The 16,393-nt window shown below is 43.8% G+C and overlaps 1 protein-coding gene across 1 annotated transcript in view; it reads left to right on the forward strand.

The window, feature by feature from the left end:
* Positions 1–20: 20 nt before the first annotated feature.
* LOC135394488 (ubiquitin-protein ligase E3A-like) overlaps positions 21–16,393 on the forward strand; it is a 51,568-nt gene continuing 35,195 nt past the window's right edge. Inside the window, exons 1-3 of the mRNA XM_064625248.1 lie at positions 21–324; positions 957–1,315; positions 14,818–15,091. Coding sequence (XP_064481318.1) covers positions 275–324; positions 957–1,315; positions 14,818–15,091 — 683 coding nt within the window. The 5' untranslated portion in view covers positions 21–274. The remainder of the gene's footprint in view (positions 325–956; positions 1,316–14,817; positions 15,092–16,393) is intronic.

A 16,393-nucleotide genomic window follows, 5' to 3' on the forward strand; every position in this document is an offset into this window, starting at 1 on the left:
CAAAGCGTCGCAAAGTATACGCACTGCTACTTACAAAGATAAGTAAATATTGATCGTTGTAATTAGGTAAACGTGTAAGAGTAAAATTAATAAGAGTACTGCAATCGGACAATCGACGAAAGCGGATCAATGGAATACGAAACTTCAGCTACAGCAACAGGGCTTATGTGTTTTTAGCTGAAACTGTTTTGAGCGGACTGATGTACGAACTTTCGTGTCACGTTTAGAGGAACTGAATGCGTTGAGAAGCTACCCCAAGGCTAAGGACGGATCTATGAATCCTGGAGAACAAGGCCAAGCTTCTGATGGGCCAGAAGCAACAAGGTATGTAACATATAGGCTTAATTGCAACACTTCCACTGCGAGCAGAAGTGCGAATGTTGTCGTCCTGTTAAAAATAATGACAGTTTCATCCCCAACGATATAGGTTAATAACACACACGTGTTTAATTCTGTTGCCGCGTCCACTTGAACCTTGCCAGCGCAATCTGATACTCTGTAGGTGTAGGATGCCGACTACTACTACAGCTGTGTGACATATGAAGCTTGGTAGCTCATCCAAGTTATGAATGCGCGCAGATGCCTGCCGCGTTGCTGGTGGGCACAAATTGGTTTGGTCATCTTAGTGACTGCGAAGAGGTGGGATAGGTAGTAATTGCACTGAAATTATAACGCCTATGCGGTAATTGGTTCACGTTTTATGACATGCCTAAATTTCTGTTTCAGTTCAGCGTTTACCACATTTGTACGAAGGTTCACAAAACGTCATGATTGATGTCCCAAGCGAGAGCAAAGACTAATAGCCTCAGCAGCACTAGTAATTCCCGTAGATTTCGTAGTGTATTGTGCATGGAGAAATTACATAACTGCAATATTTCGAACAAATAACGTCAACGAGGTCTAGAAAGTTTTTTTACCAAAATATGTAAGTAACACAGTGCCTTGTTTTCCTGCAGAAAGCTTGCTGTGAAGGCGCTTATAGAGCGTTACTACTACCAGCTGACAGATGGATGTGGAATGCCAAACTGCACAAATGAAAACTGTGCATCAAGCAGACGACTACAACCGCTTTCACCTAACGAAGCTGCAGCTCGTGCAATACAACTGTTCATAACGAAAGCACAACTGTGTGAAAGGAAGACAACATCCAGTTCATCCGGTGTGTCGAACCACGTTTTAAACCATAGCCAAGGAGTAGGAGCTATGCTTGACAATGGTGAGCCCAAACCGATGCAAGTGTCTGAGGCAACATGCAGCTCCTCAGGTGGGGAAAACCGCAGATCAAACCTGCTTTCTACGGATCACACAGAAAAAGGTAGGATCTTCTTATAAGTAAATTGCGGTGTTATGAGAAAGTCAACTGAGTGGGGCAGGGTGGTACGGTCGACCTTTCCGACTTTTCTCTCCTAAACATACCATATTTACTCGCATATTGAACGCACCCCAACTTGAGTGCCGAAATGGTGGTACCTTTTTGTTCCCCGCTCATTAAACGCACCCCAACTTTAGTAGCACAGCCAGATCGTCTGGCACACTCAACGAGATGGAGCGCCTGGAGCCAGAGTCATGAACGATAAATGCAACGGACATCGAGGAGTATTTCGTCAACGCTTGATAGAACGGAAGACCATTGGATGTGGGAGAATCGCGACGTTTAATTCTGGGTAGATCGCCGCGGATATCTCGGAATAAAACGGGAGTTCAGTGTACCTTAAGTGTTGGGGTACAATTCTCCCCTGCGTATTGCGCACCCCCTCAATGGCGCGATGTTTTTGGGTAAAAAATGTGCGTCTTATACGTGAGTATATACAGTATATGAAAGCCTAGTCCCTAGGAAGCATATTTGCAGTGAAAGTAGTTCAAAGTAGTCATTTGTTGTTTTTTAATTAATCATCATTCAGATGTGGATGTTTCAACTACAGCGCTTCCTATGAAGTTTTATACCATGTATCTTCGACATATCGACATACTCAGCTGAATTTTCTGTTCTCTTTTTTTTTTTTTTTTTTTTTACATTTTGCCAGTGGTGGGTTGCATTGCATCCATGGTTCAGAAGATTCTAAGGTTTGCTTTCGTCCAGTTAAAAAATCACAAAGATGCCTCATTTGTAATATTTTGCACTTTTTGGGTACCTCACTGATCTTCTTCCAGTTGTGAGACCTGAAAGTAAGTTGTTATTGTGTTCGTCTTGTGTTCCTCATTGTGTTAGTCTTCTCGTAGCAAGCACATAGTTTTGTGATTTGAGGCAATGCACCCAACAGTCATTTTGTGGGGTGTGGTATACCGAAGATGCGTAAACTCAACAGCGCACTTCCCATATATTCTCACTCATGGCATTGTCCATATTTCTCACGAACATTCTTAATTATAACTCAAAATGGCACATCGAAGGAATCATCAGAGATGGGCGAAGTTACATTGTGCAGGTGCAAAGTATCCCTGCAGTGACTTCTCAATAAAGGGTGCAGCAATGGCAAAGGCTGTTCTTTTACCCCTGGACTTAAAAGTGCACTGTTATATGAAAGAAAGACAAGATATGACTTCAAGAACATTTATTGAACAAACGACGTCGACTTTGAGGAGGAAAAGATTACAGGCTATAGAGAAACGTGATATGCGAAGGTTCTGCGTGGAAGAAAGAAGGTACTAACTAAAATCGCTAAAAACCCCAATGCAGAGCAACACTTAAAAGACAACACAAGACAGGGTTGGGCCCTGCACTGGGTTTTTTATCGATTTTAATGTCACATCAAACAGCCAAATTTTTAACCCTTTTTCGAAGAAGGTACAATTTGTGACTACTGAGTAGGGAAGACTGAGACCGAAGAGGTCTGCAGGTGCGATGAAGAATATTTAACACAAAAGCACTTTTCTCCATTGGGTCTTGCCTGTCCTTCCTATGAACAGTTGGCGGACACCCTCATGTTTTGTCTCACATTTCCAGACATGTAACGACTGTATGCGTGTCACCGGTAAGAGGTTTTTCCATTCACAGAGGTATTTCGCACCTTTGCAGCGTAACTTTGCCCATCTCTGAAGCAACCTTTTCTTGAATGTGCTATTTTCAGTCATCACGAACGACGTTTGTGAGAAATATGAACAATGTCACAAGTCGGGTTGCCACCGCAGCCGGTTGTTTGCATCTCTTGCAAGTTGCCAGTTTAACGGCAATACCGGCAGTATTTTGCCGGTTATTTTCCAACTGAAGGAATTTCATGCGGAAATTTTGCCAAATTCCCGAGTTTCAGGACATGATTTCTGACTGATTTGATTTTTTCCGGGTTCCGCAACCTCTTTTGTGTGCACATTCAACCATGTGCAGTCACAACGGGAGCACGGACACTATATGCTTATGCGCACACTGCTAAATGTGCGATGTTGCCCCTGAAGAGTTTACCTCCCCCTCTCCCAACCTCTCTATTTCCCTCCCCCAATCTTGAATTTCCTCCTCTCTCCTTCTACCTCACTTAGCAGGTATCTTTGATGATGGCCAAAAGTGGCAACCCTAATCATAAGTGGGAATATATGGCTAGCACACTGTTGAATTTATGCATTTTCTGTAGACCACCCCTCACAAAACTGCCTTCGGCGCCTTGAATCACAAAACTACCTAATTTCTAAAACTACTAATTTCACGCGTATTAGCCGCGGCTTATGCACGATCTTTTTCTCACGGGTGCTCTGCGGCTTATCTGATGACTATTTTTTCCTGGTATTTTCCCCATATGTGGGTTTTAACAAAAGGGCCGACAGTGTTTCTGGAACAGCAGTGCCCTGCCGATGCAGGAACAGTGCATAACAGGAACGGGTACACATTCGAGTAGATTGATCTTGCTGGTGCATTCCCCCAAGCAACTTTAACGAAAGTGGTGACAGTGATCCACGTCTTCTGGAAGACCACTGACCCATCAATTCCACGAAAAATGCCCAACAAGGACACAAACCTCCTTTGCTGTACACTATGCCGACCCCGGAGTATGGACCACAGGGTTTATGGCCTTCTCTATGGTCTCGTTTGTCGCACAAATCAGTCGTCTCGTATTGCCCGTGGCTTCTCTGCCAGAAAAATTTCAAAACATTCCTAAAAATGCGTCCTGCGGTTTATCTGTGATGCGGCTTATACGCGTCAAATTACGGTACATGCTTGCTACGACAAGAAAAGGCATTTTGAACGCAATGACGTGTATTAAAAATAAATTACTTTCGGGTATCGCAATTGGAAGAAGATCTGTGGGGTGCCCAAAAAGTGCAGAATTTTACAGGAGAGGCAAATTTGCGATTTTTTAACTGGACAAAGAACACCTTAGAATCTTCAGAACCATGGAGGCAATGTGACCCATCATGGGCAGTATGGGAAAAAAAGATCAGCTGAATATGTCGAATAGTTATGAAGGTACATGGCGTCACACTTCATGGGAAGCGCTGTGGTCGAAACGTCCGCACCTGAATGGTAATTCAATAAAAAATAACTACCAATTATTTTCAACTACTTTCACTGCCGATGTGCTTCCTAGGGTACTAGGCTTTGATGTAGGTATGTTCGGAAGAAAAAAATCAGGGAGGTCGAGCCGACCACCCTGCCTGATTTGACGTGAAATCACCCAACTGGTAAACTTGCCTATGGACATATATCATTGACTGTAACCATCTGTGCATACGTACCCGGGACACAATTGCACAGGCGTCCAGAGACATGTTTTACCATCGTCTTTAGTCCTTCTCCGATGTTTACGTAGCTGAGGGCACTTGGCAGGACATGTTGTCTCCTTTTGACGGAGTATAAGCAGCCTGGAGTTGCATGACATAATTTTCTCACAGCGTGGCAAAGACGAGGCATAATGTCTCAGCTGTAGCTATTAGCACATCACACTGCCATCCACATTGTCGCAGGGAGGTGCTTCCGCAGTGCCTGTAAAGTACAGTAATGCCAGAGACAAATGTTGTTGTGGGTTGCTTCTTCCAGTTCACTTTCCAATGGAACTGTGGGAACCACGGAGGTACCCCTCCTGCCCTTCCAATCAGTGCCCTTGTAATCACATCAGAACTGTGGGACATGATTTGTGTAATGTTTGTCATCGCTTTCTGTAAGAGTATGAGTATTATTACTTAGTCCCAGCAGTGTGTACTGCACTAGGAACAGTAACACATTGTGTGATAAAGCATGAATAACACGGAGGTTCATAGAAGAAGCTATAACAGTGGTATAAGCTGTCACCTGCTTCAGAAGCTGTGAAGAATCGTGCCTTTCATTATGCAAGCACTAAAATGCTACTTGTGCTTCTGACATTTCATATGCTTTTTAACTTGTTGAGATTCCACCGATTAAAAATTTCTATGAGTCGTGCACACGCTTGCATCTAGCTACATTGAAATCACACAAGGATGTGGTTGGTTATGAAGATATGATGGACTGCCAGGTATACAAAACAACCGTAAAAAAGGTGGGACTCGTGTAGCTGGAGACGAAAAATGAAGGGTGAGTGGAAAAATGCAGTTGTTGTTTCAAGCAAATTCGCTTTATCAGGGAGAGAGGGAAAAAAGGCAGAATGCTTAGTATTGGAGGATGCTCAATATAGTGCCCAGCCCGCTGGGGCCTGTACGTGAAAGTGCAATCTAGAGCAGCCTGTGTAGTACCGGTCGACAAGAGTCCAGAAGCCTAGAGCCACTCTTTCATTGAGGCCCTTTGGATGGATAGTGTTGTGATAATGGATAAGGCAATTTTCTTCCTGTTTTCGCGAGTTTGAGGTATGGAAACCGGAGCGGAGAACGATAACACGATTGTTTCCAATAGTGTGACCGGAACCTGAGAAATGTTTAGAAACCAAGGTTATCTGATGATTACTGATAATTAAGTAAGACTCTCTATTCATACGTTTAAGTCTTACGTTATGTCTTACGAGTCTTGCTTAATTCCTCAGTTGAAGTGCCTAACGCCAAATGGCCTGAATCTTAGTCCTGGATCGTTATAACAGTTGATGTAATTTTATAAATTCTATACCTATATTTGTGTACTCTCTTTAGTCTTCGCTTTAGTCACCGTTGAGCCCTCAGTTAATCCGTAACCTTCCCTTTTGTCCATTCTTGGCCACTCGTTTCCCACACTCATGGACCCCTCTTTCCACGAAACCAGGTTGGCGCGCCCTTCATACTTTGTTCACAATAACACCTTTTACTCTTCTTATACTGTTAGAGGTCAGCACTTATCCACCCGTCCAGCAATTCGTAGTACACAGACATGTGGCACCATCTCTCTTCTCCCCCTCTTTGTACTACATTGTGTTTAGTCGTGTGTAAGTATCTATACTATATATACTTACGCGTGTCCCCACTCCACTTTGTACCTGAATAAGCATGGTCCTCCACGCGAAAGGTTGTATCAATTAAACCTAAACAAAAATTTTCAGTGTCGGCTTCTGCACTTTTGTTTGTGATCTACAGGACCTGACTCCCCTCGTCGTATACGCTTGCTATCGTTGTAACACTTTAAGCTTGCACAGATGCTTCCTGGTGTGGAGCCTTTACTAACAGACCCAAAAGAAGGTTGGCACTGTGGAACATTTCATGGGCTGCATTCCAGTGTGAAATATTTGTGTTGGAAGTTTGTGCATGCAGAAGAGTTCTCAAACGAAAGCTGCGGAATCGGAGGTGCAGACAGCTGTGTGCTAGACACCGCATTGTACTCTTAAAGGGGTTGCAATAGGTCATCCCAAGTTAACCCAAATGAATGTAAAAGACGATTCTTTGCACAGATATGAACCTGCATTGAAAGTTTCACAATGGAGAGGGTAATAGGAGTGAATCGGCTCCGTGAATACAGAAACTCATGCGGCTCTGAAAACACGGCCCTCGCCACTGCCAGTGAGGCAGCACACGAGAACTCATGTGCTTACGGCTGCCAATAGGAATGGACGCAACTCTGAGCTCTGTGATGTCTGTGCCTTGCTCGGGAGTGCATTCGAGGGCTTGTATCTCGCTAAGTACAACACGTAGAAGAAGAATCCTTTTTTTCCTCTGTATTCCAGCTTGCAGTGCAATGCATCCATGATGTAATGAACCACATCTATGAAAGTCTCCCAACCCCCTATATTATCGTACACGTAGATACACGAGAATGACTCTGTAGTTGGTCTCATGGTAAACTAAAGTTGTTACAATAAGTGCTGGCTCTTTTTTTTTTTCTTCTTCTTTCTGAGTGATGTGCACAGATGTGCACACAGATGCAAATTATGGCACACTGCTTGTGTTGGTACCCTACCAGGTAAATCACTCCAGTGTACAGCTTGCTGCGCACAATCTTTTCAGGCTGTTTGTAGGGATAAACGGTGTTTTGGCTGGGAGATTGTGCAGTGCCACCTAGACAAAGAAAGCCTGCATAATGCCCACTCTCCCTTCTTTGGGATGTGGACATATAAATTGAGGATGTCATCCGCTTCAACGAGTCGCCACAGGTGATTTCAAACTGAGGCTTTCTGTGCTTGACGCATAATTAAAGAACGCAAAAGGACACGGACATGGACACGCACAGACACAGTGTTCACCTTCGCCTGACATTTATTAAGACACCTATGTCAGGAGGCTAGCCCCCAACAGGTTCCCAGTAAGGAAAGTGACCTTACTCGGAGAAATGGTGCCAGTGGCTGCCCACACAGCTGATGGTGACTCGTCCCCATAGCCATGTATCCCACAGGTCCTTGAAGATGCTGAATAGCTTGGAATTCAAAAATGCAGTTTTCAAGTTTTCAAGGTCAGGAAAAACCTGGAATCTTCTGAAGTCCTTGAAAATCCTCGACATTTTGTGTCTTTTTCTTATTCACATGGAGCTACGGTGCAAATTCTACTTATCCAAAGACAGAACTATAGTTTCAAAACCACAGCTGTTAGCACTCTTTGCAACAGAAATCAGTTGCAATACCAGAAGTGTGAGAAATGAACGGTGCCCTTCGTTGTATTCGCTAGCCTTCCTTCCTTTCTATGCTATGATATTTAACATTCAGGAAGTCTCAATCACATTTGTGAACAGATCACTATTGTGCAGTCCCTTTGTGTTCTGATGTGTGATACCTGTAGGCTATAAATATTGTTGTGGAATACTAAAGTCCTGGCCATAAAATGTGTTTTACATGGACATAGTGAAGCACAAGCAGCCAAGGACAGGACGAGAGTGGTATACAACGGCGAAGTTGGTAATAGTTCATATTGAAAATGCAGCGTGGAGGCAGGACTAAAGGGGGTTAAAACAAAAAGGGGGGGGACTCAGTTGATTTTGTAGAAGTGCTTAGGAAATGTATGGGGGGACTAGAACTTACTGTAGAACAACCAACTGACGATAAACTACAGTACCTGGATCTTCTGATCCAAAAAACTGGTCAGCATATATGTTACACATATAACTCAAGGTCAGACTTGTGCGTAACGCGTTACTAGTAATTGTGTTACTTGTAATCAATTACTTTTTTGAGTAGTTTTTGGAGTAATCAGTTACTTTATAGTCAAAGTAATTTTTCGAGTAATCAATTACGTTTCTGAGTAATCGATTACTCAGTAATTGATTGCTTTCCCGGCAGAGACTAACTCATCTTTTAGATGTTCTGCCCCAAGTCAAGATCTTCGTGCCGTCAGCCTTTGTTCTGGAATTTCAGGGTCTCTCCCCCTAATCTGTTCCTACACCAGTGTGGTGGTACCTTTGTGGTAGCTTTGGAGGTTTAGTGAGTCATTGGGAAGTTCCACGTATGATCTTCCACAATCGGGTCACGTCTTCCCGGGCGATAACTACAGTAGACGTACATATTTTGGGTTATTTCAGCTGTTCCACTGTTGAACTTTCCTTTTTCTTCTTTTTTTTTTTGCTGAGGCGCACAAAGACAGGTATAATTTGCGTGAATGCAGAGTAACGACCGGAGTAACGCGTTACTTTTCGACTCGTTACTCAATTACATTTGAAGTCCTGTAATTGGTAACAGTAATCAATTACTTTTTTCGAGTAACGGGCACAAGTCTGCCCAAGGTATACAAAAGGGGCTCCTGCCGTATTATTCTGCACATTCTAAGGTAGTTAAGGAGGGGTGGCAAAATCGACTATGCGTTCAGCCTTAATGAAATTGTGCCACCACACAGTTGTTGCTTCACTATGAAAACAGTTTGTAACTGTTTTGATGTTCAAATGAATAGACTCAGGAATGCTGGCTTTCCAGATACTGACCCAGTTGATGTTGCCAAGTCGTTGAGGCAGCTAAAACAATGCCCACCCAGGAATCTGAGCAATAGGCCACCAGGTAGACTGTGGTTTTGCCCTATTTACATAAGATTTCACACAATATCAAAAAAGTGGGGGCTAGATATGGGGTTCAAGTCTTGTTTTCTGCTTATACAAATTACAGAACTTCTGTTCTAGAACCAACAGCTAGTCTCCTCCGTCAGGGTGTAACATTCGCCATAGGAACCCCTTTGTTGAATGTGCCTTGGGAACCATTTGTTCTATGCCCTTGGATTGTGGCAGCCAATATATAGGACAGTCTGGGCGTTGCTTAAATGTACGTCTGTCAGAGCATGCCTCATCTATTAACCGCACACCTTCAGGTAAATTTAGCGCTGCATTGTAGAGATTGTGTCTGTGCACCTTCTTTCGAAAACACAACTGTGCTGGCCATGAATGCAGATATGACAGTGCAGGAAGTCATACAGGCGTCCTATATTGATAAGAAGGGTATGCAATGTATCAGTGCTCCATCATTGGCATTGACAGAACAAGGAAAAGCCTATCTGAGTCAAGACTGTCAATAACAATGCCATGTTTTAGGTCAGCTCAGTACACGTGCCTTCCTGATAAAATGAAGTTTGCGATGGTGATGTAACCTTCAAAGTGCTTAAAAGGCTTTTGACAATAAAATTTCTGCCAGCTGAGAGTTGCAAGATCGTGTGTCCTTGTATGTTTTAACACCCTTAAGTCCTGTCTCCGTGCTGCATTTTCAATATGACATGACGAGAGACAGCAACAGCACAACTGCTGACTCTCAACTCCATTTGTGTTGTTTCTGTTTGTCGTCCTGTCCTTGGGTGCTTGTGCTTCACTATGTCTATGTAAGGCACATTTTATGGCCAGGACTTTAGTATTCCACAACAACATTTATCAGATACCAACTATCCCATTTCAACACAGTAGTGTTTTTACATCCCAGGTAAAATGACTGCTAAGCCTTAGAAGGTCCTTGAAAGACCTGAGAATTTTTGTACCAAAATTAAGTGGGAACCATGCGTAGCTATGGCTGCTGGAATCACGTTCATGATTGGTGGATTCTTAATGACCGCATCATGTCTAAAGGGTCATTCCATGCCAAACGTCACAGACATTGCACTCGAACATCCCCAATTTTTTTCAAATAAATTGTGGTTGATTGTTCCCATGCAGCCAATGTACTCCCGGCTTATTTTTGCCGCAAAAAATTTCTTCGCGCCATGGCAGCCTCTTGAAGATTGCGATTTGAACCTACCTGGCGAAAAAAAATTCTAGCAAAATAGCTTTTGCGCGAATTCCAACCAAATCTCTTCTGAGTGAAGGCAAAGCATAATACTTTCGTGCAAAGACCAGTTGAAGGTTGATGGACACTTTTTATCGAGAGTTTATGCCGCGAGAAAACTGAACAATTTCGGGAACTTTTGGAATTTTTTACGGAACCCTGCAATGTTTTCGGAGCTGTTTAAACTGTTTAGCTCTGCTGTGTAGAAAGCATAGAACGTGTTAAAAATCTTTTGAGGCGCGCAGACTTGGAAGAGTGCGCAGAAAGAAATCATGAATTTTGGAAATATTGCTTTTTACCACATATTCAGCCGTCAATTGCACACTGAGGTGGTCCTGATAAAGATATGAGACAAATTGCATTTGATAGTATGCTCCTTGAACATTTATTTTACAAAGTTTCATCGAAACACTTTTTTTTGGCAGCAAAAAAAAATTTTGAACTTTACCACCCCCGTACTCATCCGGCATATCCCCTCAAGGTTGCTTTCCCCGAAGATGCATCGCCGCCGCTGCTGCCAAACGCATACGGGAGCTGTCCAAACCGATTTGTGTTGCCTGCAAAGACATGTTTTATCTACAAATTAACTTTTTGAAGCTTCAGGTTCTCATGAGAACAGCCTTCTGCGGTGGCGCTGTACACAAGGAGCAGGGGTACTAGGGATGTACCTCGACGACGACGGGTTTGCGTCTATTACATCTGGCTCACTTTGATCGGAGGCGACACCGTACTCCAGAGCTGGCTGCTTATATTCAATGACGTCATTTGGACAGTTTTAAAGGAGTACAGAGGGCCATCCAAAAAAATTTCAGATTAAGACATCTGATGAAGGTGTGTGTGTCATTATACCGAATAGCGCGAAAGGTTTTGATGTGTGCAATTTGTTTCCCAGAAAAAAACTCACATAAACATAGCTCCGCGCGTTCACCCTTAACTCGCCACTCCAGCTATAACGAGGATGAGGAGGTATGATGGCACGTCACCGATGACGGCATAAGGAGACTCGTTCTGGTTTGCCGGTCATTGGGGGTCAGCGCCTTGTCCCTTTGCCACTGTAAACCTGTTTTGCCAGTTTTCCCGGAGAATTGGGGATAGAAGGAGCGTCCGAAGCATTACCGAGCAAGGAGAAAGGCTTTATCAGAACCCCGAACAGCGGAGTAGCAGACGACAGCGGAGTAGCAGACAACATTCCTCTAGGCCAATCAGAGAGCGTTCTCCTTATAGCGTCAGCGCGAGGTTCCAGGCAGATCACAGGCTGGTACTGCTCTTCACCACCGTTGCGCACGGTCGCTTTTTTTGGCGGCGTATTTTAAATTCAATTTCTGCGATAATTATGACTCTGTGGTGTAAATTACTTTGCATGGCGCATCTTACTGGCCTACTTAACAGTTTTATAGGAAGAAAATTGGGTGTTAAAAATGACTTCTGTGCTACTTTAAGTCTTCCCTTCTCTTATTGTGTTCTTTGGTGATAGCCGAAAGAGTGAAGTTATCGTTTTTGTCGACTAGTGAAGGAGCTGTTTTTTTTTTTCTCTGTGTTGCTCCATAACTTTCTGTGTCTCTGTTTCTTCTTCTTCCTATTTGCTTGTTTCTCTATGCTTTTGGGAATAGCAAGCCTCCATCATAACTAACCTTTCCCTTCCTTTTTTAATCATCATTAAACGTATCCTCCCACACCCATCATTGCCTGGCGCTGTAGAGTCAGTGTTAGTAAGCGCTGTGTGCGTCATCGCTCGAACAAATTAGGTTATTCAATAGCCCGCCAGTGCCCGTTGTCACCGAAGTCCATCCCTAGGCCCAGTGCTCCTGCTGAACTGGGTCGCCGCAGTAGGCCGTTCTCGTGAGAACCTGAAGCTTGGAAGATTAATTTCTTTAGTTTTTTTGTTTTGTTTGTTTGTTTATTTTTTCGCTGAAGAACGCATTTCGGTTTGGGCAGCTCCCGTGTGCGTTTGGCGGCAGCGGTACCGATGCGTCTTCGGGTGAAGCAGCCTTGGCAATGCCGGATGAGTGCGGGTGTGGTCAAGTTCAAAAATTTTTTTTGCTGCTAAAACAAAAAGTGTTTCGATGAAACTTCGTAAATAAAATGTTCAAGGGGCACACTATCAAATGTAATTTGTCTCATATTTTTATCAGGACCACCTCAGTGTGCAATTAAGGCTGAATATATGGTAAAAAGCAATATTTCCGAAATTCGTGATTTCTTTCTGCGTACTCTTCCAAGTCTGCGTGCCTCAAAATATTTTTAACACGTTCTATGCCTCCTACACAGCAGAGCTAAACAGTTTAAATAGCTCTGAAAACATTGCAGAGTTCCGTAAAAAATTCCAAAAGTTCCCGAAATTTTTCAGTTTTCTTGGGGTATAAACTCTCGATAAAGAGTGTCCATCAACCTTCAACTGGTCTTTGCACGAAAGTATTATGCTTTGCCTTCACTCAGAAGAGATTTGGTTGGAATTCGCGCAAAAGCTATTTTGCTAGAATTTTTTTTCGCCAGGTAGGTTCAAATCGCAATCTTCAAGAGGCTGCCATGGCGCGAAGAAATTTTTTGCGGCAAAAATAAGCCGGGAGTACATTGGCTGCATGGGAACAATCAACCACAATTTATTTGAAAAAAATTGGGGATGGTCGAGTGCAATGTCTGTGACGTTTGGCATGGAATGACCCTTTAGACATGATGCGGTCATTAAGAATCCACCAATCATGAACGTGATTCCAGCAGCCATAGCTATGCATGGTTCCCACTTAATTTTGGTACAAAAATTCTCGGGTCTTTCAAGGACCTTCTAAGGCTTAGCAGTCATTCAACCTGGGATGTAAAAGCACTACTGTGTTGAAATGGAATAGTTGGTATCTGATAAACGTTGTTGTGGAATACTAAAGTCCTGGCCATAAATGTTTGGCATGAAATGACTTTAAGTGATTAGGCTTTTGTTCCTTGGTGGCATTGGAAAAGTGCACATATGAGCATAAAATAATTATGCAAGCGAGCTTGTTTAGGCAGGGTGTCGAACCGAAACGTTTTTCGTTCCGTTTTTCGTTCCGGTTACATCATAAACGATCCGGTACCGGTTCTCCTCCGGAGCAAAATAATAACGGTTCATACCGGTTTTTAACCGGTTTTTAACCGGTTCCGCTTCTGCTGGGAATATTCATCCCCACAAAAAAAAATCAATGTTACAAAATGTAAACCCGTTTATTCCGCATACATGGTATTTAATATTAATAGACAGCTGCGAAATTGGTAGCTCTTGGTTCCTGTAGGTTACTGTCTGTTCAAATGGGCTTTCTCCTTTCTTGAAGCGCACGCTACAAACGGACTTGTTTGTTGTGATGTCATACGTAAAGTACTTTCTTGCTGGGTTGCAGCGATCGCGTCCCATCCGAACGTCTGTTGCTACTGTCTAGCCAGCACGCACCACCGCACGAGTACGACGCAAATCGAGGAACACCCTCTCTCACAAGCGCGCTCGACGGCTCCGTTTTATTTTCTTCGTGTCCTGTCCACAGAAGAGTTGCCACTTCGCACGGGCTTGCCCTCGCGTATACGTAAATGTGTTCAACTTAGCTGCTCTCAAACAAGAGACACGTTGCGCGACATGACCGATAAAGAAGCCGTTATGCAGCCCCTTGGGTCGCTGTTTAGTTGAGGAGAGTTTGGGAGGATCAAATTAAAACGAACACCACGGCACATTGCTAGAGAGTCACATGTACCTCTAAGTCTGTGTACGTGCGCGAACGATAAACCATTACAAAGGGAGCCTAAGGGTCATAGTGTACCGACATACATTCCACCGTAACCGTAACTCTCGTATAGTATGCACGACATGACTTCAGAGCACACGACGTCTGTTTCATTCGCCTATCCGTAGTCCAAACCGACGAAGTTTTTTCTTGGACCGAAAACCGTTAAGTATATTTTTCGGTTTCCCTCCTGAGCGAAAAAAACGTATACGGTTTCGATTCCGTTCAGGTTCGCACCAAAATAGCGGGTTTTTTTCGGTTTTCGGTTCCAGTTTTGGGTTCGCTCCGACACCCTGGGTGTAGGCAGCTGGCGTCAACAAACAAACATGCAGCGCAACACGTTGCTGTTGTGGCCTTCCTTTTCTCTGCTTACCCTTTTGTCACTTTTACGTATAAAGCTTCATTGCTAATTTGACTCTTGTCCTTTGTTGTATGTTTGTTTTTTCGAACCATTGTCTTAACCCCATACTGAGGGGTAACCTGCCCACGTCATGCACATATGCACATGAATAAGAGTTAAATGTTTGTAATCGAGATTAATGAGGTGGTGGTTTAATTTTCAGCCTCTAAGGTAACGAACGAATGCCCAATGGTGACAAAGGACTCCCTGATGTGCCTAATCGAAGAGTGTAGAAAAACCACCAACTACACTCCCCTGATTCATACGCTGGGTCAAGTGTACTCGCGGGAAGATTGCCTCAAGCGGAGCTTCCCACGGCAGCAGAGCGTCACCAAGGAGGACCTGAGAGCCATGGAAGTGGATATGGACAAGGATGAAGACTGCCAGGAACTGCACAGTGCTGCGGCTGCCATTGGTGGCACAGCATCACCACCCTGGTAACACTGTCTTGCTGTGAAATTTCATGCACTATTCATACAAGTGAGGTGGGCCTTTTTCTTCCTGGTGGTTCCACTCATGCTTGAGCATTGCATCATCAGTCATGTTTGATTTATGTTTTTGCGATAATTAAGGGAAGGCAATGTTAAGAAGGTTACGTACAGACTCTTGATAGGAATTTGTACACCTTTCGACAAAGTGTGGCAACCAAAGACCACTTAAAACGGTCCGCATTTGGCTTTCACAACTTTTTGAAGTGTACTCTGCCTCATGCTTATCATACCTGTTCCTGTTCAGCTAATGCACTGCTCTTGCTCATGCCCTGCTCATGCCAGGTTTTCTCTCCTTTGTAATGTCATAATATGATATGTGTTATTTATCATGGGAACTTATACCTATGTGTCTTGCTTCATTGTACAAGAATTACACTGGATTCTGATCTGGATGGCACAATTTCCAAATGGAAATAGCTTTTAAGGTTCATGTATATAATTGAAACAAATCATTAAAACTGTGGGAGATGCCACCTTAAATCCCACGTGGTTCCTAGCCTGACCTGTCTTACCACAGCCGCAGCCCCAAAGAACACAAGCAATGCACAAGTTAATGAACAACAATCATGCTTATTCTTACATCACCATTCCCCGCAGTATACAACTGCCGTAAACTACCGGCTGCCACGAAAGAAGAACTGGACTGCTGCTCGATGCTGACATGATCCTTGCCCCAGTCGTTAGGGTGCCTTCTCCTCTGTCGCGCCCACGGTGCTACGGCTTAAAGTAGAGCAGAAGTCATTTTCAATACCCTGTTTTTTTTCTGTAAAGCTGAAAGTAAAATGCACCAGTAAAATGCACAATGAGAAGTAATTCATCTCACAGAGTCATAATTATCGCAGAAATGGAATTTAAAGTGAGCCACAAAATGCAACTGTGCACGACAGTGGTGGAGAGCAGTAGCGTCCTCTGACCTTGCGCTGACGTCATACTGTCAGCGCTCGCTGACTGGTTCAGGGAAATCTTGTCTGCTAGCCAGCTGTTCAGGGCTCTGAAGAAGCATTGCTCCCAGGGAAACTCCGGTGGGACAATGAAATCCTCCATGCGCACAGTCGCCCTTTCAATCCCGAATCCCCCGAGGGAACACGTTTACCAGCTACAAAAGAAGAAACCCCTCAAGACAAAAAGGAAGAGACAGGTGCTGACCTCAACTGACCAGTGAACGGGAATGCGCTGACATTATGCAGTCATCGGTCTCGTGCGCATCGTCCTTCTCCTCCTCGTTACACCAAGAGGAGTGAATCGAGA

Source organism: Ornithodoros turicata, chromosome 5 (genome assembly GCF_037126465.1).
Source record: "Ornithodoros turicata isolate Travis chromosome 5, ASM3712646v1, whole genome shotgun sequence".
In the NCBI taxonomy this organism is placed as follows: domain Eukaryota; kingdom Metazoa; phylum Arthropoda; class Arachnida; order Ixodida; family Argasidae; genus Ornithodoros; species Ornithodoros turicata.